General features: G+C 38.1%; 3 protein-coding genes across 7 annotated transcripts; 2 read left to right on the forward strand and 1 right to left on the reverse strand.

Annotated features, from left to right (window-relative positions):
- Positions 1–1,849: 1,849 nt before the first annotated feature.
- Positions 1,850–2,281, forward strand: h2af1al (H2A histone family member 1a like; the record flags this gene model as incomplete). The annotated part of the gene is made up of 1 exon (XM_079420767.1): positions 1,850–2,281. One exon carries the CDS (start codon positions 1,850–1,852, stop codon positions 2,279–2,281), a length of 432 nt encoding a protein of 143 aa, XP_079276893.1.
- Positions 2,282–3,011: 730 nt separating this feature from the next.
- On the reverse strand, positions 3,012–14,086 carry setdb2 (SET domain bifurcated histone lysine methyltransferase 2). Of its 5 annotated transcripts, none has more exons than XM_079422399.1 (12): positions 13,818–14,086; positions 12,935–13,048; positions 11,673–11,759; positions 11,512–11,608; positions 9,377–9,710; positions 7,989–8,371; positions 7,725–7,894; positions 5,994–6,205; positions 5,149–5,176; positions 4,830–4,990; positions 3,463–3,551; positions 3,012–3,386 (listed from the first exon to the last, which is right to left on the reverse strand). In XM_079422399.1, exons 1-12 carry the CDS (start codon positions 13,834–13,836, stop codon positions 3,299–3,301), a joined length of 1,782 nt encoding a protein of 593 aa, XP_079278525.1. In that variant the 5' UTR covers positions 13,837–14,086; the 3' UTR covers positions 3,012–3,298. The 5 variants fall into 5 exon arrangements, with proteins under 5 accessions (XP_079278525.1, XP_079278522.1, XP_079278523.1 ...); XM_079422396.1 differs by having other exon boundaries at positions 7,989–8,380; positions 9,377–9,719; positions 13,818–14,082; XM_079422397.1 differs by having other exon boundaries at positions 7,989–8,380; positions 13,818–14,075.
- A 244-nt stretch (positions 14,087–14,330) lies between these two features.
- LOC306873257 (uncharacterized protein) lies at positions 14,331–26,371 on the forward strand. The gene is made up of 9 exons (XM_079422402.1): positions 14,331–14,402; positions 15,557–15,743; positions 15,815–15,931; positions 16,480–16,709; positions 17,226–17,363; positions 18,111–18,304; positions 21,346–21,425; positions 21,496–21,579; positions 23,769–26,371. The coding sequence occupies exons 2-9, from the start codon at positions 15,557–15,559 to the stop codon at positions 23,927–23,929; spliced, it is 1,191 nt and encodes a 396-aa protein (XP_079278528.1). The 5' UTR covers positions 14,331–14,402; the 3' UTR covers positions 23,930–26,371.
- The last annotated feature ends 809 nt before the right edge of the window (positions 26,372–27,180 follow it).

Consider the following 27,180-nt stretch of genomic DNA (forward strand, 5'->3'; position numbering starts at 1 on the left):
AAAAGTTACAAAGAAATTCGTTCAATTACTTAATAAATCTCAGATTTCTTTACCTGCTTGTGTGTGTTTTTGGAATATCATATTTAGCGATACAGAGTGGGAGGATTTTTGGCTTCTTATCTAATAAAGTTGTTAAAGTCTCTATTAAAATGATTCATAATTGCTACCCGGTAAATTACAAACTTGCTACATTTAATAATAGTATTTCCCCCAATTGCTCCTTTTGTCTTCAGTCTGAAGAAACAATAAATCATTTATTTTGGGACTGTGCTTATTGGGAAGGGTTCTGGGTTGACTTTTCCAATTTTGTAAAAAAAATCCCCCCCAAAGTTACTCTTTGAATCTAGACCCTTCTCACTTTAAATTTATCAGCAATAATTATTTCGTGCCAAATTTTACGTTCATAAATGTAAATGTTTGTTTTCAGGAACATGTTTGATGTGTATGTAACCTCTGTAAGAAACTCTAATAATTCTGCTGCATGTTAGGGTTTGATGGTGGGATTCTTATAAGCTCACATAGCATGCTTGGATTATTAATGTACATAACCCTCATTGTCTTTTGTTCTTATTCTGTCTTTGTATTTGTTGTTCTTTTGTTGCATAATTTAAAAAACTAAACAAAAAACAAGTTACTAAACCTGTGAAAGAAATCATGAGAATCATGAAGGGAATACACTGTTTAACATTCTATTCATATTTTAACGACTTCCTAAAATAACTCAATATTAGAGTACAGTGCATTATAGACTTTGAAATTTGTTTTGTGAAATACAATATGCAAATAAATTCCTGCCAGCATCAAATGCAAGATACTGAAATGGATAAATATTATATTCATCCTCTAAATCTATCACTATTCTAATTCTATTTGATATATTTGTTTTCTTTTTATTTATAAGAAACACCCTCTAACAGTTGCACTCTCGATTCTATTTCTAATCTAACTACTTGTTTTCTTTTTATTTATTATAAAAAAGACAGATTCTTTTTCTATTTACTTTCTTTTTATTTATAATATTAAAAGAACCCTTGTTACAGTACTTATATATCTTTGCTCTTTTGTAAATTTTGATTGCTCTATTCTCCTCATGTGTAAGTCACTTTGGATAAAAGCATCTGCTAAATGACTAAATGTAAATTATAATAAACATTTAAATATTACCTAATATAAACAAGCTTATAAGCAAATAGCTGACTTTATTTCTTAAATAATTATTTAAATGCATTAAATTCTTGAAATTTAATTTTAATTTGAATTGTTTTAAGTGTTGAAATGCGCTCATTGCGACTCACTTAACATTGATCAATGACAAAATAATGAATTCAAACAGCTGATTGGCCACCAGCTCATTTGCACAGGTGAGGGTCAATTAAACTCAATTAAGCTCTGGTATAAAACACAAGACCCTCCGCTGAGAATCAAACAGCTGTTATTTGTTTGCGAGGTGTCTTAATCAGGTAAGTTTATGGTGTTTTAATGTAAGTTTGTTTTCAAGTTCAACTTTTGACTAGTCAACTTGTTTACAGTAGTCAGCCTTTGGAGTAAATCAACTTTTTCAAAGTTGTCCTAAAACAAAACCATACCAATTCTTGTCTTAGAACAACTTATTTTTTTATTTTTTTTTGCATCTCCACTTCAAATCGACCCACTTAATTTAAGCACTGCGTCCCGAGTTCGAACCCCAACTTCAGTCTTAAAAATCAGTTTATTAATTTGCACCTTCATTTCAAAATCCCTTTGGCTCTTCAGGGGCTTGATCAGACTCAGTTGTGCTGTTTTTGTTTTACTTGCACTTCATTTAAAGTTCTCTAACTCTACTTGTCTTCCCCAGAACGTTTTTCCCATCATGTCTGGCCGCGGTAAGAAACTGGTCGCTGCGCCGAAGACCAAGGCGTCCTCCGTGTCGCGTTCGGCGCGCGCGGGGCTGCAGTTCCCCGTCGGCCGCGTCGCGCGTCTCCTGCGCAAGGGGAACTACGCGCCGCGCATCGGCTCCGGAGCGGCGGTGTACCTGACGGCGGTCATCGAGTATCTGTGCGCGGAGGTGCTGGAGCTGGCGGGCAACGCGAGCCGCGACAATAAGAAGCTGCGCATCGCGCCGCGGCACATCCAGCTCGCGGTGCGCAACGACGAGGAGCTGAACACGCTGCTGGGCGGCGTCACGATCGCGGAGGGCGGCGTGCTTCCCAACATCCAGGCGCAGCTTCTTCCCAAGAAAACCAAAGCCCCGCGGGACCCTGCAGCCGACTCCAGCAAACAGGTGCAGTCCCAGGACTTCTGACGCGCGGGATCGGTTTTAAGCACTTGACTCTTGATTGTTTTAACTTAATAAATCTGGTTTTCTCAAGTCTGCCTGTTCCGGTGTCTTTATGACTGTTTGACCTTCAGAAGTCCCACATGAAGTCTAAACTGGTCTCGTTTGTGGCTTTTAGCTCGTTTTTATGCTTGTGGCCTTCAAAGACTAACTCTGAGCTCAAGCTGAAACTTTCAAAAGCATTGGTTTGCATTCAGTAACATCAAATATACTTAAAAGTACCAAGTGAGTGTTTTGTCTCTTAAAGTAGGCTAAACACAAATATGGAGAGCCTAGAGCTCAACTAGATTCATGTCTATTATTTTTGGAACATTATAAATCATGTTTCCAGCTGTTTCATAAACCTGACAGTTTATTCATCACACATGCATCTGAAGTCGCTTCATAATCTGGTATAAACTTGGTTTGCTGTGATTTATTGATTTACACACAGGTCCTTGAGTCAGGTTTGAAGGAAAGCAAACACTTAAGAATAAAGGTTTCTGTTTGAAGAGCAAATCTTAAGAACTGTTTCCTGGAAAGATTGCATCGCTGTTAAAGCTTCAACCTGAAATATTTTAAGAGACGCTTCAGCACTTAAATCCATATCAGGTTCTTTCTGCGTTCATATCTTGTGCATCTTCAGATGAAGCCAGTCATTCTCAACCAGTGGGACTCAAAATGATCAGAAAAGGTTTGAAGAGACCAAACGAGTATTAACTTCATGTTCAGATATTTTAATTTACTCCAGCTCTTCTTTTTGAAGCAGCAGGATTTTCAGTCTTAGAAATACAAACGGATCATTTTAAAAGTGATTTTTACATCTGGAAAAGTCATACAAAATTAATAAAAACTAAGTATAAAGAGCACTATTCTATATTTTATTCATCAGGCATTTAAAATTCCCCAAACATTTAACTCTGGACCGGTTATTTTAATGAAGTCTTTACAGTATGAACCCTTCATGGTTTCTGTGCAGCTTTACTGTAGAGTTAGGGTTAGGTCTCAATCAGACGAGAGCGTCACATGACCGCGGTCACTTCCTGCTGCGGACGGCCAGCTCCAGGTCAGTTCAGTTCCTGCTTTAACAGACCTGAGAAAGGAAGCAGAGAGCAGTGTTTGTTTCTTCACTCTCAGTGTGTCCGTGTCTGATTCTGAACGATCCTCACCTGCTCGTGAAGAAGGCGATGAGAGGGAACTGTGGGTCGTGTGTGTCAGTGAAGATGTTCTGGACGAAGAGGTTCGGCTCACAGCTGTGCTGCAGGTCAATCAAACACAAATTATTAAATAAGCACATACTGCTATTATTAGCACCAGTTCTTATGCTCCATATCCATGAAGGATTGATACAACATTTGAGCTCCAGGGGGCGTATTACAGAAAGATCCTAACTTTAAAATCTTATCCTATCTGTTTGGTAAGCATGGTAATTTCAGTCAGGACCACATTTAGGACAAAAGCTATTACAGAACAGCATTTCCTAAGTGCCTTATCTTATCTTAACTACAGATAGGAAAGGGGTCTTACAGAAACCTCCTAACTTGACAAAAAACCCTAAAAACTGTCTTAACTTTGGGAACGCCACAGCTGTCCTAACTTCAAAATTATTTGAAAGCTAACAGTAAAAAACTCTTCACAACTGTGCTGCAACCAGCATTACAGAGACCAACAAAAGAGTCACGGAGCATTGCTGGCTGTAGTGCAAGTGAATAATGCCTTACGGTTTTTGCAAAAGGTGATTTTCAAAGTGAAGTATCTTCTATTATTTTGTTTCCCTCATCATCAGAAGTGCTGGTTATTTGGTAACAGACCTGAGAGTGGATTGTCCAGCTTGATCATGCCATTTAAGATTTCCTAACTAGAGATAAGATACTATTTTGTAAGATAGGATAAGAATCCCAAATCAAGTTAAAATTTGCTTCTGTAATACGAATTTGCGAAAAATCCTAATTTAACATATCATATCTTAAATTAAGACCTAAGATAAGAAACTTTCTGTAATACGCCCTGGACCACAAAACCAGTCATAAGGGTACATTTTTCAAAATTGGGATTTATGCATCATCTGAAGCTGAATAAATAATCTTTCCATTGATGTATGGTTTGTTATGATAGGACAATATTTGTCTGAGATACAATATTTGAAAATCTGGAATCTGAGGGAGCAAAAAAATCTAAATATTGAGAAAATCTCCTTTAAAGTTGTTCAAATGAAGTTCTTAGCAATGCATATTACTAATCAGAAATGAAGTTTTGATATATTTACGGTAGGAAATTTACAAAATATCTTCATGGAACATGATCTTAATATCCTAATGATTTTTGTCATAAAAGAGAAATGTATAATTTTGATCCATACAATGTATTGTTGGCTATTGCTACAGATATACCTGTGTTACTCATGACTGCTTTTGTGCTGCAGGGACACATATATATATATATATATTCTATTATTATGTAGATTTTTCCATCAGTTTTTCTGTCACTGTGAGTCTTCAGCAGATCACATGAGTGGGTAAGGTCTGCTGAAACTTACGTTGAAGAATCGGGCCACGTTTCCCTCTTTCGAGGCGTCCAGGTAATACAGCTGCTCGTGTGTGTGTTTGTGCTGCGAGTGTGTGGTGATCTCAGGGCCGTGCCCGTTTGATTCGGTCAGTCTGGGCTTCTTCCTCACGATCTGCTCACACGCCTCGTTCCCTACAAACACACACAGAATCACACACACAGAATCACACACACACACACACACAGAATCACACACACACACAGAATCACACACACACACAGAATCACACACACACAGAATCACACACACACACACACACACACAGCACTGGATGTGTTTCTGATCTTACCGTTCTCACTGCAGTCCTGCGGCTGATCCTGAAACAGAGGAGAAAACACATCCATGCTTCATCCACACTGCGACTAATGCTCTTTTCATCAGCTGTTTCTATTTCAGTCTTAGTCCCGTGTTAAATGTCCTTGCTAGCTTTTATCATATTTACTCAACCTTATCCTATTTTGTTTTAGTCAAGTTTTGGTCGACTAAAAGTCTCAGTATTTTAGTCTAGTTTTATTCAAAGAAAATCTAAAGTATTTGTCTAGATTTAGTCCATGAAAACTTGACATTTAAAACAACAGCGTTTGAGTAAGTGCATTTATTCAGAAACCACAATCACAGACAATATAGTCGAGATCTGATGACAGAACACAGACCGGCTCAATTATGATGCTTTCATTGAGATCGCTAAACTCCAGCTTGCTTTTCAGTGTTTCAGATCATAACTTCTGCAATAAAGAGCGAGCGCATGGTTGCCAGATTACAATAAATAAGCAAAACACCGGACAGAAACTGTATCCTTGTAACAGAGAAATTCTGATTGGGGGATTTGAACTCTTGATATCTGGCAACCGCACTCATGAACGCTTGCGTAGTACAGCAGTCCACAGTAATATTTTATCTCTTTATTTTGAGGAAATTATTGTTTTTATTTTTTGAATACATTTTAGTCTTGACCTTTATTGTCAACAAAATTGCATGTTGATATAGTCATAATTATCGTTTATTGTTATCTCGCTATCGTCTCGTTTTAGTCATGGTAAAAAAAACTTGTCTTGTAGTTTTCGTTAACGAAATGAACTCTACTGATGATGGGCGAGTGCTTCACCTGACCCTGAGCACCAGGTCAAAGGTCACCTGCAGGTTGAGCTGAGCGAGTGGACTCTGATCGGCGGGTCTCTGGATCACAGGAACATACAGCGGCGGAGAGCAGTCCAGCGGCTCACTGACCGTCTCCATCGGTCCGGCGGGCAGCATCCACTCCTCCACCACCTCCACCTCATCATCAGACACGGGCAGCTCTCGATCCGCCGGCTGCTCCACGCTCTGCAGCTGTCGGAGAACCACGCCTGCGCATGAGAGAACGCATCAGAACCAATGCAGACCAGACCAGTTCATCTCAACAAACTGCTGTCAAATTTTAGTATCACTGAGATACTATTATCATTTTTGTTCATATTTTCAATTAATTAGTTTATTAAAAAAAAAAAAAGTAAGATGTCTATATATATTAGAGCTGTCAAACAATTAATCAATTAATTTTGTCCTAAATAAAAGTTTTTGTTTACATGATACATGCATGTGTACTGTGTTTATTTATTATGTATTTATAAAAGCACATACATACTGTATATATTTTGGAAATATTTCCATATTTATATCATTAGATTTTTTATTTTATATAAATATATATATATTTTTCTTAAATATATACATGCATGTGTTTGTATTTATATATACATTAATTTTACACAGTACACAGTCTACACACTCAAATATTGTAAACAAAATCTTTTATTTTAGATGCGATTAATCACTTGACAGCACTAATATATATATATATATACAGTATATTTTAAATTAAGTTTTTTTAACTTTAGTTTGAGTTATTTTAGTACTGTTAAACTAAAACTAAACAAAAGTGAGAAATGCTGCCTGAAAATAAGCTAAAGTTTTTTATATTTGGTTTTATATCAGTTAATAATCATTTTATTTCAAGTAATGCAAATGTTGTTAGTTTTAGTAAATATAGAAGCATGTTTCCATCACAGAATTAAAAAGAATTAAAAAGGTAATTGCGACTTCTTATCTCACAATCCTTCCTTGTTCTTGCAGTTCTGAGACATTCTGAGTCAAAATTGCAAGCTATATATTGTGAGATAAAAAAAGTCAGAATTGTGAGATTTTTTATTTTGTATTCTGTGGCAGAAACAAGGAAACAGAACCGCAAGATGCAAACTCAGAATTATTTTATTTAAAAAAAGAGAGAAAATTGTGAGATATTTATATATATTTTTTGTAGCAGACACTAGCTTTCATAACTTAATAATAAAAACTGGGGAAGTCGTGGCCTAATGGTTAGAGAGTCAGACTCGTAATCCAAAGGTTGTGGGTTCGAGTCTCGGGCCGGCAGGGATTGTAGGTGGGGGGAGTGAATGTCCAGCGCTCTCTCCACCCTCAATACCACGACTGAGGTGCCCTTGAGCAAGACACCGAACCCCCAACTGCTCCCCGGGCGCCACAGCATAAATGGCTGCCCACTGCTCCGGGTGTGTGTTCACAGTGTGTGTGTGTGTGTGTGTGTGTGTGTGTGTGTGTGTGTGCATTTGTTCACTACTCACTGCTGTGTGTGTGCACTTGGATGGGTTAAACGCAGAGCACCAATTTCGAGTATGGGTCACCATACTTGACAATACGTCACGACTTTACTTTACTTTAAAACCCCGATTTATATTTGAAGTAATGAAAAAGTTTATTTTCTGATATAAAGATAATTGTTATTTATATTTTATTTTAGTTTACGTAATGAAAAGGTTGTATTTCGGTCATGTAAGTGTTTGATGATGACGCTGGTGTGAGCAGGAGTACCTGCGTAAATGCAGACGAAGGTTCCCTTGTCGAGGTCATCTCTGCAGCGTACAGCCCAGCCGCGGTCCAGCGTACGAAACACCTGCAGCCGCACACGCAGACCCTTCTGCACCACACGGTTCTGACAGCGGCTCCTCGCACAGCTGCACCACGGGCTGCACTCGAACAACCTGACAGATCACGTGACAGGTCAACAGATTACATGACAGATCACGTGACAGGTCAACAGCTCACATGACAGATCACGAGCTCCTCCCGACTCACCCTGCGCTCAGGGGCGCGCTCAGCCGCTGGTGTCTGTAAGCCTGCTGCTCTCCCGCGCCTCTGAGTGTCTGCTGAACACATGCGCAGCTCCGGGCGTCTGCGCAGCCGTCGGTGCAGTCGCAGCACACTGAGAAGAGCGGCGTGGCGCTGAGGAAGCAGCCATGCGGCCAGCGCTCTTTACGGTAGCGGAACTCTTTGGGCCGCGTCCCGTCCAGCTCGTTGAACAGAGAAACGGGAACCGGCTCGATCCCGCGGCTGAGGTCGCGCTCGAACAGCAGCGCAGCCGAGTCCGGAGCTCGCACCTGATTCTCTGGAACGATCTGTGGGTCGAAACTGAAGTTGTCTGGCTGCAGCACGCCGAGGCTGTCCGACAGCAGCAGGAACTGAAGCACCTCGATCAGAACAGATCACATGTGATAAATCAGCAACCATATTTAAATCCAGACTCAAAACACATCTGTTTAGTTGTGCATTTACTGAATAAACACTGTGCTACGTCCCAACTGCATTGTATTTCATGTATAATCATTTCTATAACTTAACTGCGAGGGTGTTTCTAATGCAGCGTCTATGGGAGGGATGGTCAATTTGACATCGTCCTCTCAATTTTTTTCCCTTTTTTTGAAAGTCGTGAAAAACTATCATAGAGTTTTTCTTTTGCTATTTGAGCAAATGGGAATGCAAAAAAATATATTTGTGGTACTGTCCCATTCACTGGGTAAAGGATAGAAGGGATACGTATGGCGCTACTGGGCATGCGCACATCAATACAGCGTCATTTTTGTCACACTGTACAATAATAGTTACTATTTTTTCATTCCTGTAAGCGGTAGGTTTAGGGTTGGGGTAGGTGTAGACGTTAATAAAACACAATCTAATAGCTATACAATTAATTTCATTGTTAATTTCCGGTCGGAGCTGTATCCCTTCTAGCCACAACCCATTCACTGCTCTAGAAGTTTACCCAACTATGATGACTTCTGCTTTGTGTTTGAAATGTGCTATATCTATATAAATGTGATCCTGCAGCACAACAGCAGTCATGAGTAACACAGGTATATCTGCAGCAATAGCCAACAATACATTGTATGGATCAAAATTATACATTTCTCTTTTATGACAAAAATCATTAGGATATTAAGATCATGTTCCATGAAGATATTTAGTAAATGTCCTACCATAAATATATCAAAACTTCATTTTTGATTAGTAATATGCATTGCTAAGAACTTCATTTGAACAACTTTAAAGGAGATTTTCTCAATATTTAGATTTATTTGCTCCCTCAGATTCCAGATTTTCTAATAGTTGTATCTCAGACAAATATTGTCCTATCATAACAAACCATACATCAATGGAGAGATTATTTAAACTTTGCCTTGCCTTACCTCCTCCAGGGAGCACAGGCTCCGTCCACACGGCGCTTTATAAAGCACACCAGTGTCTTGCGCGTCAGAATCGTCGCGTGGATCGCAGTGGCGCTGGAACTGGCACAGCATGGGCACACGCAGCGGGTTGCGGCCCAGACAGTGGTCGGCGTGATCGGGCAGCTGCGGGACGCATGCGGCGCTGCAGTCGTGTGGATGGTAGACGAGATGCACAGGAGACCTGGGCTCTTCAGAACAGACGCTCAGAGGAGACAGCAGCAGCTCCGGACCGCTCACAGCCTCGGCTCGGCCTGTTGCAGACATCTGGCTGTGATCAGAGCTCGACTCCCCATCCCTGCAGAGTCTGCCAGACATCAGTTTGCTCAGAATTTGGAAAATGTACTTTTTCCTTTTATGCCCCCTGGGTTTGGAACGATTTGCAAACTGTATTTAAACTAGAGTCACTGCCAGCCCTGGGTACTTTTAAATGTGTCCCTGCAGCACAAAAGCAGTCATGAGTAACACAGGTATATTTGTAGCAATAGCCAACAATACATTGTATGGATCAAAATTATACATTTCTCTTTTATGACAAAAATCATTAGGATATTAATTAAAGATCATGTTCCATGAAGATATTTAGTACATTTCCTACCGTAAATATATCATAACTTCATTTTTGATTAGTAATATGCATTGCTAAGAACTTCATTTGAACAACTTTAAAGGAGATTTTCTCAATATTTAGATTTTTTTGCTCCCTCAGATTCCAGATTTTCAAATAGTTGTATCTCAGACAAATATTGTCCTATCATAACAAACCATACATCAATGGAAAGATTATTTATTCAGATGATTTATTCTTATGACTGGTTTTGTGCTCCAGGTTGTGGTCCAAACTCACTTGTTTCCTTTAGCTTTTATAAGTTGAGGATGTTTTGAATGTGTTTTACTTTTTGATCATTATGATGTTTCACAGCAGTCTGGTCAGTCTTGAGACTGTTTTAAATAAAAGAACTGGAACTAGAGCATGACCCAGAAAACAAGACTCAAAACTCGTCTACACACAGCCAAAACACTGGTGCGATTACCATTTTCTATTAAAAAAGAAAGGTTATTCAAATTAATGTTTGCTTATTTCAATAAGCCAGAATGAGTGTTGCTGAGGCCTCGTTTATAAAACACATTTAGGGCTGTAAAATCGATTAATCGTGATTAATCGCACACAAAATAAAAGTTCGTGTTTACATAATGTATGTATTGTATATAAATATGATATTTCTATATGATTTATATTACATGTAAATATTTACTACATACATTTATTTAAATATATACATGTATGTGTGTGCATTTACATATACACACATATATATACACACAGTACACACATGTATTATGTAAATGCTGACTTTTATTTTGGATGCGATTAATTGCGAAAGCACTAATTTAATATGATCAAAAACTTGGGTAAATGGACAAATGCGTAAAAGCTAGTGGTATGAAGGATAATGGCAAGGATTGGTTAATAATTAAAATGACAATTAATCAGTATTTGGGGGCTGAACTCTGATTATTAAACAGAACATGTAATGAGCAAACATGCCTGACGAGATTTTCAGTTATATGATCTATTGTTACACTGAATGACATTTTAATGCGTGTCTTCCATGTATGTGATAATAGCATAATATAGTAACTATACGCTCACATTTGAGATCTTTATAAACGAGGCGCTGTTTGGTAGTTATTCTCTCATAAATCAAACACAAACACTTGTTTGATCATGTTCCTACAGTGTATTTGCTAAGAGTGTTAAACGTTTGCGCTCTAACACAGCCAACGCCACAAAGTGTTAAATCTCGAGGAAAGGTTTTTAACTCCTCCGTGCTGCAGGAAGGGTTCAAACGAGGTCACTTCCTGTGTGCTACACGTTTATACAATCTTACATTCCTCAGTCGGGGGAAACTATGTTTGTAAGACGGTTAAAGATGCGTTTCTGGTAAATATAACATTATATTATGACATACGATTGAATGATCTTAATTGTCTAATCATGCAGTTGAGGAGATCAGGCTGGCGTTTTAAGGCAGGTGAGTAATTAAAGATGTGGTTTATTACTCAAATAAATGATAATAACTATAATAATGACAGACCGTGTGCCGTCCTTCTGCAGAAAGTCCTCCGTCTCCACACCGTTCCTCAGGCTCTCCGGAGAACACTGAGCCTCTGAGACGGTCACCGTCAGTATTTCTGGAACACAGACTCGTCAGTATAATACACAACACGAGCAGCGCTACTGATTATCAGCACAAACCTTCATCAATCAGCACCTCCTGGATGCCTTTGCTCCTGATGGAACTGAGATCAGACTCCAAAATGATCTTCATGGCCTGAACGTACTCTGAAACAGATCAGAAAAATCACATGATCAGCTGGAACCGATTCAAATACAGAATCTCATGAACAGATAACAAGTCAGCTTGACCCTTTCAGTGCATTTGTAGCACTCAGACAGGTCTGTTCTGTGCAGCTGGTTTGATAGAGAAACAAGAGACAATTATAGAGAGTCAGCATTATTCGTTCTTCAGACAGTTCTCTTTAAATAGAATGAATATGTGACCCTGGAGCACAAAACCAGTCATAAGGGTCAATATTCTGAAATTGAGATTTCTACATCATCTGAAGCTGAATAAATGATCTTTCCATTGATGTATGGTTTGTTAGGATCGGACAATATTTGGCTGAGATACAATCTTCACAATCCTTTAAAGTTGTTCAAATGAAGTTCTTATCAATGCATATTACAATGCCTTAAAAATGAAGAAACCAAAAGGAAAGTTTGCTAAGACACAAAGTCTAAATGGGCATTAAGATATCTTTAACATTTCTTGAGTTACAGGCCTGCAAACTTTGGAGAAAAAACTTGACAAGTGCTTTTTCCCCATTTTAAACTGTTACCATTGTCACATAATGCCACAAAGATTGCTAAAGTCAACAGAATAGTGCATTACTCAGTCAATATACATACATCACATTTAATAGTTTGGCTTTCATCACTAAACACGTTTATCCTTCTTCAGAAAGAATAATGGAAAATTTAAAAAATATGAGCTGGGATTTTTGGGGGGTTTTATTTGACACGGGATGATTTGTGTGTGTGTGTGTGTGTGTGTGTGTGTGTGTGTGTGTGTGTGAGTATGTGTGTGTGTGTGAGTATGTGTGTGTGTGTGTGTGTGTGTCTTTGTGTGTGTGTGTGTGTGTGTGCGCATGTTTATGAGGACACAAATTTGTATAATGACATGGGTATGACAGAGGTATTACAATATGAAGGTGGTTTATGAGGACACTGCCTATGTCCCCGTAATTCAAAAGGCTTAAAAAACATACTAAATGGTGTTTTTTTGAAAATCTAAAAATGCACAAAGTCTCCTGTGAGGGCTAAGTTTAGGTGTAGGGTTGGTGTAGGGCAATAGCACACACAGTTTGTTCAGTATAAAAACCATTACGCCTATGGAGAGTCCCCATAAACCACAAAAACCAACATGTGTGTGTGTGTGTGTGTGTGTGTGTGTGTACCTCTGTCAGTAGCAGTGTTGTTTCTGATGGTGTATCTTAACTGATGAAGTCGCTCCAGCAGATCATCAAACACTGCATCAACATCCACCGCCTCCCAGAAGATCCTGGCTTGCTCTGAAACACAGCATCATCTTCTGATCACTAATGAACATCTGATCACTAATGAACATCTGATCACTAATGCACTTCTGATCACTAATGCACTTCTGATCGCTAATGAACATCTGATCACTAATGAACATCTGATCACTAATGCACTTCTGATCACTAATGAACATCTTATCACTAATGCACTTCTGATCACTAATGAACATCTGATCACTAATGCACTTCTGATCACTAATGAACATCTGATCACTAATGAACATCTGATCACTAATGCACATCTGATCACTAATGAACATCTGATCACTAATGAACATCTGATCACTAATGAACATCTGATCACTAATGCACATCTGATCACTAATGAACATCTGATCACTAATGCACTTCTGATCACTAATGAACATCTGATCACTCGTCACTCAGCAGATCTTCTCCGTCTCACAAAATAATGCTCAGGAGCTCCAGAAGTCCAAATCAGACGCGATCTGACCATCTCACAGCCTTTATATGTTCTCCTTCTAGAAACTCCCCAGCACTCCCTAATTCCTCTGTCAGGGTCACCTCATCAAAGGTCTCTTGTTCTCTTTGTAAGGAGCCAGCTAGCTGAAGTCAGAACTGATCTCAGAGTGATTCTTCATTATTCAGATCAAAGCACCGAGCGGCTGGAAAGAGCAACTTTGTATCAGAGCAGATGCCCTGATTCACATTCTCTCGCAGATTACAGTGCTCTAACTCTTTCTACGACTGTTTTCTGGAGGATAAATGAAATACTTACCCGTTTCAAACTCCATCATCTCGTTCTGAGGCTCAGATGAGCTCAAATATCACACAAACATTCACAGATACAACAGAACTGCTCTAGTATCTCACAAAAACGCTCATTAGAAACGTTATGTGCCGAAGACAATATCACTGAAGTACAGGCAAACTGAATGAAAATGTCACATTTATTACTTAAACGACTTCACCAGAGTGAATAAAAGAACGCGACATCACAGAAGAATCATCCGCATGTGTCCGAATCAAGTGAATCGTTCTTTCAAACCGATTCAATCAAACCGAAGCGTTGTGAATCACTCCTACATTACAGAGAACCATAAATGACACAGCATTTAATGCAAACTTTATAACCTAACTGATATGATATAGTGAACTACTAAGTGCAGTTTACTCCGATCGCGGTTTTTTGTTTGAACGGGGACTCAAAGTACTCAGTGAGTCATTTGTTGGTGAACTGTCCGAACGAACCGATTCCATAGAATTAATCCAATGTTTTGGTTTCAGTAGAAGTCAAAAGCAATCGATCACAGATATCTCACAGTTATCGCATCGGTGGTCTTTCCATGACTGTTTCGACACGGTACGCCATCGTTTAATTTAATAATATTGCTGGTAATGTGAGGTTTGTGTATAAATATAAGATATTAAATTAGTTCTCCATCCATCACTGAATGTCTGTGTGTAACATCACATTTGAAACTAGCTGCAGGTGTATTTTACATCATAAACACAGTAAACAGAGACAGATTTAATGTTAAACATGCATAACGCGCACGTGTATGGCATCACGTGATGTTATGTATCATGTACTTCCGGTGAGGTTTTGTAACAATGATTGTGCGCTTATTCTGCAATTATTGAGTTATACAATAAGACCTCATTATTTACAGTAAGTCATATTTGTCCTGTTCAGTGTGTGTTTGTGTTTTAAATCAGTTATTCTTTAGTATTAATTACAGTCGAAGCTGCTTTCAGACACATATGTGATGGACTGATTATTGATCTCATTCATTTATTTCCATTTTACAGTGGAACAGTAAGTGTAATAACAGGCATTTTGGGTAAACCATATTTAGTATATGATTTAGTGTATATATATATATATATATATGAAGAGTTTATTTGCAAAAACAGATAACTCCGTTTTTAAAATGTTCAAAATCATGTTTTTTTTATTATGCTATCATGTTTTTATTGTGTTTTATTGTTAGTTAGCTGTATTATTAGTTATTTTTAACCAAATCAAATCGAATTGGAATGCGTATATATATATATATATATATAGATAGATACATACATATTGTTTTATGATAATATGCATTATTTATACACACACACACACATATATATATATAAATAAAATATATTTATTTATATATTCATATATAATATATTTTAATTTTCACAATGTTATTTTTACATGTTTTTATTTTACATATATTTTATTAATTATTAATATACTATTTTATCACAATATAATTTTTTAACAATGTGTTATGTAGTATATGTTTTATTTCTAGATTTTATCACACTGTATATTATCACCAAATGCATTTATATTATTTTATTACAATATGCCATATTTATACATTACTTTCCAAATATATGTTATATTATTAAATATAATAAAATATAAATAAATGTAATGTTTTATTACAATGTTATATTGAAAACACTGGAAACGGAGGAGTGTGTTGTTGATTGGGTGTGTTTTACCGTGGTAATGTGTGTTAGATGTGTGAGGTGCGGCGGTCTGTGGCTGAAGCGCTGTGGGGAATGTGTGCGGCGGATGCCATGTCCATGCCTGTCCACTGGTACTACAACACCCGGGACATCCGGAGGGACTTCAGCGGCTGGATCCGGGGCCTGAGGGCCCCGCGGGACACACACCCGTCCAGCATCCTCAGCCTGTCCAGCACAGGTCAGAGCACTGAGACCCTGCTTCACTGAGCGATCCTGACCTGATCTGACCTGTGTGTGATTCCTGTGCAGCTGGCAGCGGACGCTCCGGATCCTCTGTAGCCGCGGCTCCTGTGGTGGGGAACGTGATTCTGCACGACAAGCTGAAGTTCTGGACGGATCCGCGCAGATCAGTGCACTACCATCAGGGTAACACACCTCGACCCTGCTGTCCGTCCACTGATGACAGATCACAAGAGAGAGTCCAGACCGTACTGTGAAGTCTGGCATCTACTCATGCTCGACAGACACAGCGATTAGAATAAATAACTTCAAAGTACTAAAGTTACTAAAACTGAAATAAAAATGAAAACAAAAACTAATGACAAATGCACAGCAAAATGACTAAAACTGACATGTAATAAAACTAAATAAAAATATAAAAAAGTAATAAAGATGACAAAAAACAAAAAAAATGAATAAAACTGACATAAAAGTTTATGAAAACTAACTAGAAATATTTAAAAAACTACTAAAAATAATAAAAGCACGTAACAAAATGAATAAAACTGACATGTAATAAAACTAAATAAAAATATAAAAAGGTAATAAAGATGACAAAAACATAACAAAAAATGAATAAAACTGACATAAAAGTTTATGAAAACTAAATAAAAAGAGTGTGTGTAGTGAGTTGAATGGTGTCAGGCTGGTGTGTGAGAGTGGTCAGCTAACACCGGCTCCTCTGGCTCCTGCAGGTCTCCCCGCCGGGTCAAACACACTCAACACTCTCTGTGCTCTGAGAGCCGCGTGTGTTCTGTCCACTGGAGCGGTCAGTGCAGCTGATCCCGGAGCGCGAGCCGCTGTTCTGTCCGATTACGTCCAGTTCATGACGCGTCCCAGCTCACACCACGACACGTACGCCGAGTCTTTCCACAGGAGCTTCTTCTCTGACTGGCAGCAGCTCAGACCCACGGCACCTGGACAGGTAACGCATCACATGACCACTGCAGCAGCGGCGGGGAAACTTACTTTGAAAAGTGATGCATTACAATGTTGCGTTACCTCCTTAAAAAAGTAACTAATTACGTTACTTAAGTTACTTTTTATGGAAGTAATGCTTGCTTATTAGTATGATTGAACTGGATCATCGAAGCTCAGCAGCAAAGACACTGGATAATAAAATGGATTAAATACATAAAGGATATTTGTGTTATTTAACAATTAATTATTGCAGGTTTGCGTCATAGTCTTGCATTTTATGCCTTTTATTAATTTACTGAACCTGTTTTTTGTGAGTGAGATGAATTAATGCATGTTGTTTTATTCTGGAACTAAAGTAACATCTTACTCCTGATTTCTCTCAACATGGAGACAGCAGAGCTTTCAGTCAATAAATGAGAAACAGAGGAACTGGAGATACTTATTTGAAAAAGTAACTCAGATATTTTCTTGTAAACTAAAAAGTAATGCACTGTTCCCGATGGTCCTGGTCTCTCGGCAGGTTCTGGAGTTCGCGGAGCGGCGGTCCAAACGAATGCTGAACTCATCCCGTGCTGACGGTCAGCTCAACGCTATCGGATGTCTTCCCATGGCCATTCCCTTTGTCCTGCTGTCTGCCGCAGCCAATCAGGAGGAAGCAGTGAGTCACATGACACCATCATCTCTTCTGAGTCTCATCTGTATGATGTTCATAAATTAACCCTCTGCTCTGCAAAAAATATTTTCCTCTTGTTTCTAGTAAAAATATCAAAATCTTAAATTAAGATGCATTTACTAGATAAGCCAAATGAAGTGCATTGTGCTTCAAATAAGTCAAATAATCTTGTTTTAAGAGTAATTCCCTTACCCCACTGGCAGATCATTTTACTCGTTTTAAGCAAAATGCACTTCATTTAGTTTTTTCTAACAAGACTAAGTATCTTAAGCCATTTTGCGTGTCTAGTAAATGCATCTTAATTTAAGCATTTTCAGATATTTTGACTAGAAACAAGACAAAAGTACTAAGTAAGATGAGCTTTTTTGGCAGTGTGGTGCTTTTCGATCATTTTTAACTTTAGAGTTTTGGTTTTTGAGAATTTTTTTTTTTTACTTCATTGGAATGGTTGGAGACTTGGGTAAAGGTTTTGGCACTAACACACACACACACACACACACACACACACACACACACACACACACACACACACACACAAATCATGGGCAGATTAGGATTAGAAAAGGTTAAACAGTCCTGAAAACCATTGGGAAATTAATGTCTTTATATTCAAAAATACCCCTAAAAACCAAAAATGTAAATAAAAAGCATAGTGTAACTAAGATCTAGTGTCCTGATGTGATAGAGGTAAGGTGAGTTGTGTGGCAGGTGTTAATGCAGACTGTGCTGCAGGTGTGTGCGGCGGTGGAGCTGGTGAAGCTCACTCATCCTCATCCGGCGCTGGAGCCGCTGCTGTCTCTGTACGCTCGAGCGCTTCACGCCACGCTGAACGGAGCCTGTCTGAAGCAGCAGGCTGAGACGGCGCTCAGATCTCCGGCGCTGGACGCCTGGGACGAGTGCCAGCCCTTCATACAGCGAGCAGAGAGGTCAGCATCTCAAACACACACACACAACACATTCAACACAAACTGAAGACTAAGCCTTGTTCAGGACCATTAAGATACTAGACATTGTGATATTAGCACATGAAAATGTCAATATTGCATGTGAAACGTGTGCTTTTGGTCTGCACAATATTTAATGACACACTGCAAAAAATATTTTCTATCTTAGTATTTTTGTCTTGTTTTCTAGTATAAATATCTACAAATTCTTGAATCGGGATGCAAGTAAAACAGCTTAAGATATTTTGTCTTGTCTTCTGAAAATATTATTCAAATGTTGTTGGTTTTTGCTCAAAACAATCAAAAATATCTGCCAATGGGGTAAGAAAATTCATCTTCATTCAAAGGCTAAACAAGAGCATTTTTCTTACCCCATTGGCAGATATTTTTGATTGTTTTAAGGAGGAGGCCCAACCAAGTATTGAGTGCATAGAAATGAACATACTTTTCAGAAGCCTGACATTTCTGTTTAAAATATCCTTTTTTTATTGATCTTATATAGTATTCTAATTTTCTGACACACTGAAGTTTGGGTTTTATTATCTGTAAGCCATAATCATCCAAATTTCATGAAATAAAGGCTTGAAATATTTCACTCTATGTGTAATGAATCTATATAATATATGGCTTTCACTTTCTGAAATGAGTGACAAAAAATATTTACCTTTTTCAAGATATTCAAATTTTTTGAGATGTACCTGTATAACATATTACATGCATGCCCAGGTTTAAGGTAGCTTTAATCGCCTTTTTGGCAACTTCATGACTTAACTGATCACAACATTGCATGCTCGTAGTTTCTTTCACGATTTGATATGAAATGATACAGGCTATGCACGCGCCGGCACCTTTGTGCATGTATAGAAGATCACGCGCTGTGAGCACAGTACAGTTTCCACGCTCGTTTGACTCTCTCCTGCTGCTGAAGCATGTCTGATGTGCTCATAAAGACGCTCTGCGACTGAATAAATGCACTTGTCAAGAAAAAAGAGATAGAATTAGCAGTTATGAGTGGGGTGGCCAACCCTAGGCCCCGTCCCTGCATTACACTGAAAAAATTAATCGCCTGCGTTAACGTGCTAATTTTATCAGCACTAATTTGAATATACTTTAAAATTGTATTTATTATTGTGATCTGCAGCTGTATTTTCAGCATCATTACTGCAGTCTTCAGTGTCACATGATCTTCAGAAATCATTCTAATATACTGATTTATTATCAGTGTTAGAAACATTATTATAAAAACATTATAAAAACAATGTTGTTTTTGCTACTTAATTTTTTTTTTTTTGGAACCTTTTTTCAGGATTCTCTGATTAATAAAAAAGAACAGCATTTATTTAAATTAGAAGTATTTTGATACTTATATAATAGATATAATAAATGTATTTATATAATCCATTAGCATAAGTGTTGTAAGGATCCAGCCGCCAGCCCAGAAGCTGAATCCAGCGGCCTGGTCGAAGGTTTAATGTGTATTCGGTCTTTTACATGCGCTTCTGAATTTATAAGGATTTATAAGCTCCGCGCTCAATCTGACTCCAATTTCAAGTGATCATTAAATTTAGGCAATATTCTTAATTATAAACTGATCACAGATATTGATTGTATATTAATTTAGATATTTGATTACTCTGGAAATCCTATACTTTCAATTATTAATTAAACATAATTCATAATTAAATTCAATTATGAATTATTACATAGTTAAACAATAAGAAGCCAATTCAAAAATAAGAAAATACATAACATCAGCTGTTCAATAATGAATCTAAGAGTATAAATGTACAGCAGACACAGCATGGAGCATATGAAACACACTACAGAATCACAATGACTGACTTGCAACTTTCCCTAAAATACTCCCAGAACAAAAGGGCAATAAGCATGTAATTATCGGCTCACATCTGTGTACGGGGGATGGCAGCCTCTGTAGGATCTAATGCTCACACCTGCTGCTGTAGAGCAGTGTTTATCAGATTCTGAAAGGAGACCGCCCACAACAGAAGAACAGAATTCAGTATTTCTCATAATATAAGTGACTACTGTGAAACTGAGACCAGTTTATCAATCGCACAGAGACCTTTAAAATGATACCAAACATGAATGACAACACAAAACAATATATTCACAAGATACAGTATAACACATGGGGCATGTAGGAGAGAGGAGGGGGAGGAAGGGGGTCGTAAATGATGAAGGAGAGACGTTTGGTCAGGGGCTGTTTGTTCTCTTTGGAGATCTCTTCTCCAGATTAGTTTTATGGTTTTATTGCATGGCATCTTTCTTTCAAGGGTTCCTGAGTTTTGGCCTCATGAGGTATTAATTTCATAAGGAAACAATTTCACTCCTTTCAGTGTTCAACAAATAAAATTACAACACAATAAATTACATGGCATAGATAACATCAATACCCCAAAAATAAAAGAATAAAGTTTTATAAAAATAAATATTAGATTTGTTTTTAATTACATTCATGACAGCTTGTTAGATGTTTTATTGTCATGGAAATATTGTCACAATGCAAAATATGCTCTTAAATATTCACTGTTTTTATGCTAAACATTTAGTGGTGATTAGTGACCCTGCAGCACAAAAGCAGTCATGAGTAACAGGTATATCTGTAGCAATAGACAACAATACATTGTATGGGTCAAAATTATACATTTCTCTTTATGACAAAAATCATTAGGATATTAAGATCATGTTCCATGAAGATATTTAGTGCATTTCTTACCGTAAATATATCAAAACTTCATTTTTGATTAGTAATATGCATTGCTAAGAACTTCATTTGAACAACTTTAAAGGAGATTTTCTCAATATTTAGATTTTTTTGCTCCCTCAGATTCCAGATCTCAGCCAAATATTGTCCTATCATAACAAACCATACATCAATGGAAATATTATTTATTCAGCTTCAGATGATAAATAAATCTCAGTTTCAAAAACTTGACCCTTGTGACTGGTTTTGTGGTCCAGTAACTGATGAAGGAGACTCTAATGAGACGTTTGTTCTGCAGGTTTCCAGGATCATCAGAGGAGCGTCTGAAGGTTCATCAGAGTGCTGTGGAGTCTCTGGGACTCGCATGCTACACAAAAGGTTAGAAAACCCCATACGATCACAAACAAAACTACCCATGATGCTCCTCTGATGGTGTGTTTGTGTTCAGGAGCTCTCAGCAGCCTCTTCTACTTGGCCTACAGCTTTCATAATGATGTGACGGAGGGGATCCTGACCAACACCAACTGTGGAGGTGCGTTTCTGAATGACTGGAGACTCACTGAATGACACACTCAGCTGAGGAGTATGCTGATGTGAGCGTGTTAAAAGCAACAGTTCATGTGTTCAATGTGCTCACCCTCAGTTCATCTGAGATCAGGATGAGTTTGTTTCTTTTTTTTTATATATGATTTATTTATTGAATTTTCAAAATGACAAGACAGAAAGTAATAAACACACAAACAAGAAAAAAAAAAAAAAAAAAAAAAAAAAAAGGTATATATATAAAAAATACACACAATAAATAAATAGCTTAGTTACAAATGTGTGCTACTAACATGGCAATACAAATGCACAATCGGGATAAATGGAGTAATAATAGTAGTGTAGATGGATAATTAATCAAGAGAGACTGCATCCAACTGCAGAGTTCTAACATGCTCAAGGAAGGGTAACCAAATTTTTGAGAATTTGACTATGGAGCCACGAAGACTGTGTTTAATTTTTTCTAATTTAATAAAAAATAAAGAATCTTTTATCCACCGAGTGTGAGAAGGGGCTTGAGGACCTTTCCAATGCATCAGAATACAACGTCTTGCTAGTAAAGTGAGAAAAGCTACCAGCTCAACGAAATGAGATGGCAATGAGTAATCAGAAGGCAAGACTCCAAACAAGCCAATTAGGGGAGAGGGAGAAAGTTTAACAGATGTGGTAGCAGAAAGTGAGTCAAAAACAGACTCCCAAAAAAGAGACAGAGCAGGACAAGTCCAGAACATGTGGGCTAAATTAGCTGGTTCTAGATGACACTTGTCACAACATGGATCAATATTGGGAAACATACGGGCTAATTTACTTTTGGACCAGTGTACCCTGTAAACAACTTTACACTGTAAAACCCCATGGCGAGCGCAAACAGATGAATTATGAACACGTTTTAAAACCAACTGCCATGTCTCTGCATCTATCTCAATGTTAAGGTCCCTAGCCCAGGTAATCCGAAGACAATCAGAATCCAGGGGGTGACATGCAAATAAAGTATTGTATATTGTAGAGATAGCTCCTCTTTGGTATGGATTAGTATTGAAAATACTATCGACAAGGGTGGAGGGTGGGCTCATGGGGAACCCGGGAAAATGCTTACGGACAAAGTCCCGGATTTGCAAATATCTGAAAAAATGGGACCTTGGCAAATTAAAAACTTGAGTCAAATGTTCAAATGAAGCAAACGTTCCGTCAAAGTAGAGATGCTTAATAGAAATGATCCCACGGTTCAGCCAAGCCAAAAAAGCCTTATCAGTGAGAGAGGGAGGAAAGAGGTGTTGACTGTAAAGTAAAATGACGCCTAAATTGACACCAGATCTTTAAACAGTTCTTAACTATAACATTATTGGAAAATGTTAAAGGTGATAATGAGAGAGGAAGACAGAGAAGAGACATAAGTGAAGATTTACCACATGCAGCCTCCTCAATCCTTAACCAGGGTGGGGGCTGATCATCAGAGCTACACCAGAATAACATATTTCTGACATTTGCAGCCCAGGATGAGTTTGTTTCTTCATCAGGTTTGTAGAAATGTGTCTCTGCATCAGTGTCTCAGCAATGGATGCTCTGCAGTGAATGGGTGCCGTCAGAATGAGAGTCCAAACAGCTGATAAAAACATCACAATAATCCACAGCACTCCAGTCCATCAGTTAACATCTGGAGAAGACAAAAGCTGAAACAAATCCAGCATTAAGATGTTTTTAACTCAAATACCACAGAGTCCATAATCCATAATAACTCTTCCTCCAGAGAAAAAGTGCATCTCCTGTCGTCTCTCACATCAAAACCCAGCCACATATTTGTTTAGAGCTCTTCTGGACTGTTTTGGCTTCTGTGCAGATTTCTCTCCTGATTCAGACCAGAACACCTTTTCACTGGAGGAAGCGTTATTATGGATTATGGACTCATATTTAAAAACATTAAAAACATCTTAAAGCTGAATTTGTTTCAGCTTTTGTCTTCTCCAGATGTTAACTGATGGACTGGAGTGGTGTGGATTATTGTGATGTTTTTATCAGCTGTTTGGACTCTCATTCTGACGGCACCCATTCACTGCAGAGCATCCATTGCTGAGACACTGATGCAGAGACACATTTCTACAAACCTGCATCTGGTCAGAGGATAAGTGAATATTTGATCTTAATGTAGTGTGAGCTGTATCGTGTTGTGTGTGTCCTCAGGTGAGAACTGTAACCGCGGGGCAGCATTAGGGGCTCTTCTCGGTGCACGAGCAGCTCATCTCGGCTCAGTCGTGCCGCAGGACTGGAAGAACGGGCTGATCGACGCTCAGGAGCCAATCGCTGACATCCTGCAGGATCTGAACAAATCCACATCAGTCTGATGTTCTTCTGCTAGAAAACTTCAACCTGCACTGCTCTGTTGTTTAGCTCTCGACTCACACACACACACACTTACTCACTCACACACACACACACGCACACACACACACACACACACACACACACACACACGTTTGTTTTTGTGAAAAGTGGGTTCATCCCATAGGTGTAATGGTTTTTATACTGAACAAACTGTGTGTGCTATTGCCCTACACCAACCCTAAACTTAGCCCTCACAGGAGACTTTGTGCATTTCTAATTTCCCCAAAAAAAACCTCACTCTGTATGATTTATAAGTGTTTTGAAAAGTGGGGACATGGGTCAATGTCCTGAAAAGTCACCTTCACCTTGTAATACCTGTGTCATTATACTCATTTATGTCCTCATTTGTCACAAAAAAATGCGCGCGCACACACACACACACACACACACACACACACACTGCTGATACAGGAAGGGTGCCCACAGATGTGGTTTCCAGCCTGCGCTGTGGAAGACGTTCCTCTCGTCTCTATACCTGCGTCTCTGCTTTCACACTGTGACCTACTTGCATAATTCTGCCATTAGGATGCATCTGTTATAGACTGAGTAAATGATAATCAGATAGCTGATGCTTTAAATATACTCAGTGTGTGTTTGAGACTTAAAACATGTCAGTCTGAGTGAGAACATGCTGAATGTGAATTATATCTGTGCACACTATACGCTCATTTCAGAGTTTGAAACTGAAATATATCAAATAATATCTTTCTCTTCTTGTTTTTAACCATCGGACTTGAAATGCTTCCATGGCTGTGATAAATTGGATAATTTGGTGATATTAATGTAGTGTTAGTTATAGACAGAGTTTAGACTAAGTCAGGATTAGGTAATAGTTCAATTAGGACATTTAAGTTATTTTTATAAGCATGCCTTGTGTGCATCTTGAGACAAAACAAAGGCCCTGATATATTTTAAGATCAGTCAGTGTGATTTTCCTTCAGTTGAAACAGCTCAGACTCATATTTTAGTCTAGGACTAGTTTTAAGACCTGTCTGTGAAACCAGGGGTTATTAGTTTATAGTCTAATATAGTGTGTAATTATGTAACTTTTAAATGATGCATTATGATTTAACTTCAATTTCCTTTATTAAGACACTATTTTTAATGTAACAATGTAATTATGAGTATAATATGCACATTATTAAATGATCTTCAGTGTATGCAGTACTTCAGATTATTTGCTCGTTTTGTTGATGTTGATGATCTGGGTTGAGTTTATCTATCCCGTTCGCTCACTGCAGGCCCTCTGTGAACATGTGTTGTGTTGTTTGTGTTTTGTTTGAATCATATTTATATTTCTTAGGTATAAATGAGATGAATCAGTGAGTATGTGTTTGCAGCAGCTCTGAATGGCTGTATGTGAGCTGAACTCTGTGTCTTGTGTGGATCAGCGTCTGATTTCTGTTTAAACCACGCATCTCTCTGTGGTCTCAAACAAACGAGACGAGACTCTAAAGTTCAGACGCTCCAGTAGCATGTAAAGCAGCTCATCACACGTAGATCTGAACTAGAGTTTAAACTCAAGCTGATTTCAAGACGGAAACCGCAGGGCTTCTTATAGTTTTAGGTAAAAGAAAGCTAGAGAAGCTGTAAAGCCGAGTAGAGTTGTATGTGATATAGATGATTCATTATGCAAACGCTACTGTGCTGTCAGACGGGGAACACCGTTTCAATGTGCAGCAATTAAAGGAAACTTTATACTTAAAGGAAGAGTTCACCTCAAAATTATAATTCTGTCGTCATATACTCGCTCTCATGTTTCGCCTGCATGACATTTCTGTCTTCTTCAGAAACACACTAGAAGATATTCTGTGAAACATTGGAAACCAAACAACACTGGACCCCACTGACATTCAGTGCTTGGAATAAATGTAAAAAAAAGCACAAAAAGAGATTTGAATATGAAGAAAAAGTCATAAAGGTTTGGAGCGACATGAGGGGGAGCAGGGTTTCTGCAGTGAAGGTAAATTTAAGATTTAAGTTTTTTAATAAAGACTTTTAGGCCTGGTTTCACAGACAGGGTTTAGACTAAACCAGGATTAGGCCATAGTTCAAATATTTTTTATAAATGTGCTTAGAAAAAAAACATTACTGGTGTGCATTTTGAGACAAAACAAAGGCACTGATATATTTGAAGATCATCAGTACAAGTTTCGTTCAGTTGAAACAGCTCAGACTTATATTTTAGTCTAGGACTAGGCTTAAGCCTTGTCTGTGAAACCGGGGGTTAAAGTCTTAAATTTAAGACCAAGTCAGAAAATGTAAGGAATGAATTGAAAGTAACACAATACACCTGTATGTTCTCTAAATGTGATTAAGAGAGAACACAATGAGTTGTATTAGCAACACTTTTGAAGATCCTGCTTCCAACAGATCTCTATTCATTTTGAATTAATTTCCACAAAAACATAATAAAGATTATCTCTGCTCTCAAACACTAGAATATGGGAATATGTTTGACCTCTTACTTCTGATTCTTCCTCAGTGATTCTGGCTTGTTTTCCAGTGCAAACATCTAAAGATTTCTACTGTTTTTTATGATTGCTTACACACTAAAATGAAAAATAACATACAGTTAGTGAAACCTGACACTCAACGAGCAAAACCTCAGCCCAAATCTGCACAACTATAAGCACATTCTCAGCCTCACACTTTCTGCAAAACACTGAACACACTTCTCTGCATTAGACACAGAAATCTAACATGATGTCTGCTTTCCAAAATACTACACATATGAACCGATTGATCAAACACGGCCGTCAGATTCTTCAGGACGTCGCCTGTGATATGGATCAAGTGGCCATATCTATACAAAGAGATGATGCGAAGGTGTTTTTTTCCCGCTCCACAAAAGTTTATGTATATTGTATTTGGAATATGTTCTGATGTTCAGTGCAATGTTGCATTTTACAATGCGGTGAGAAATAAATATCTTCATGAATGTGCAGTACTTGTCTCCTGTGTTGTGTTTGGTCAGTACATTCATGTACTTTAACAATATCTCAACAACAACAAAAAACGATCAAAAATAGAAATGTTACGTGTGTTTAAGATTGAGCACAGCAGTGTGTAAGTGGTTCAAACAGAATCCGACTGTATGAACCATGTGTGTGCCATACCTCACCAACACTGGGTTCTGTTCAATTACTGTAAAGATTTGAATGTGTGTGTGTGTGTGTGTGTGTGTGTGTGTGTGTGTGTGTGTGTGTGT

This window comes from Barbus barbus, assembly GCF_936440315.1.
Source record: "Barbus barbus genome assembly, chromosome: 7".
Taxonomy (NCBI): domain Eukaryota; kingdom Metazoa; phylum Chordata; class Actinopteri; order Cypriniformes; family Cyprinidae; genus Barbus; species Barbus barbus.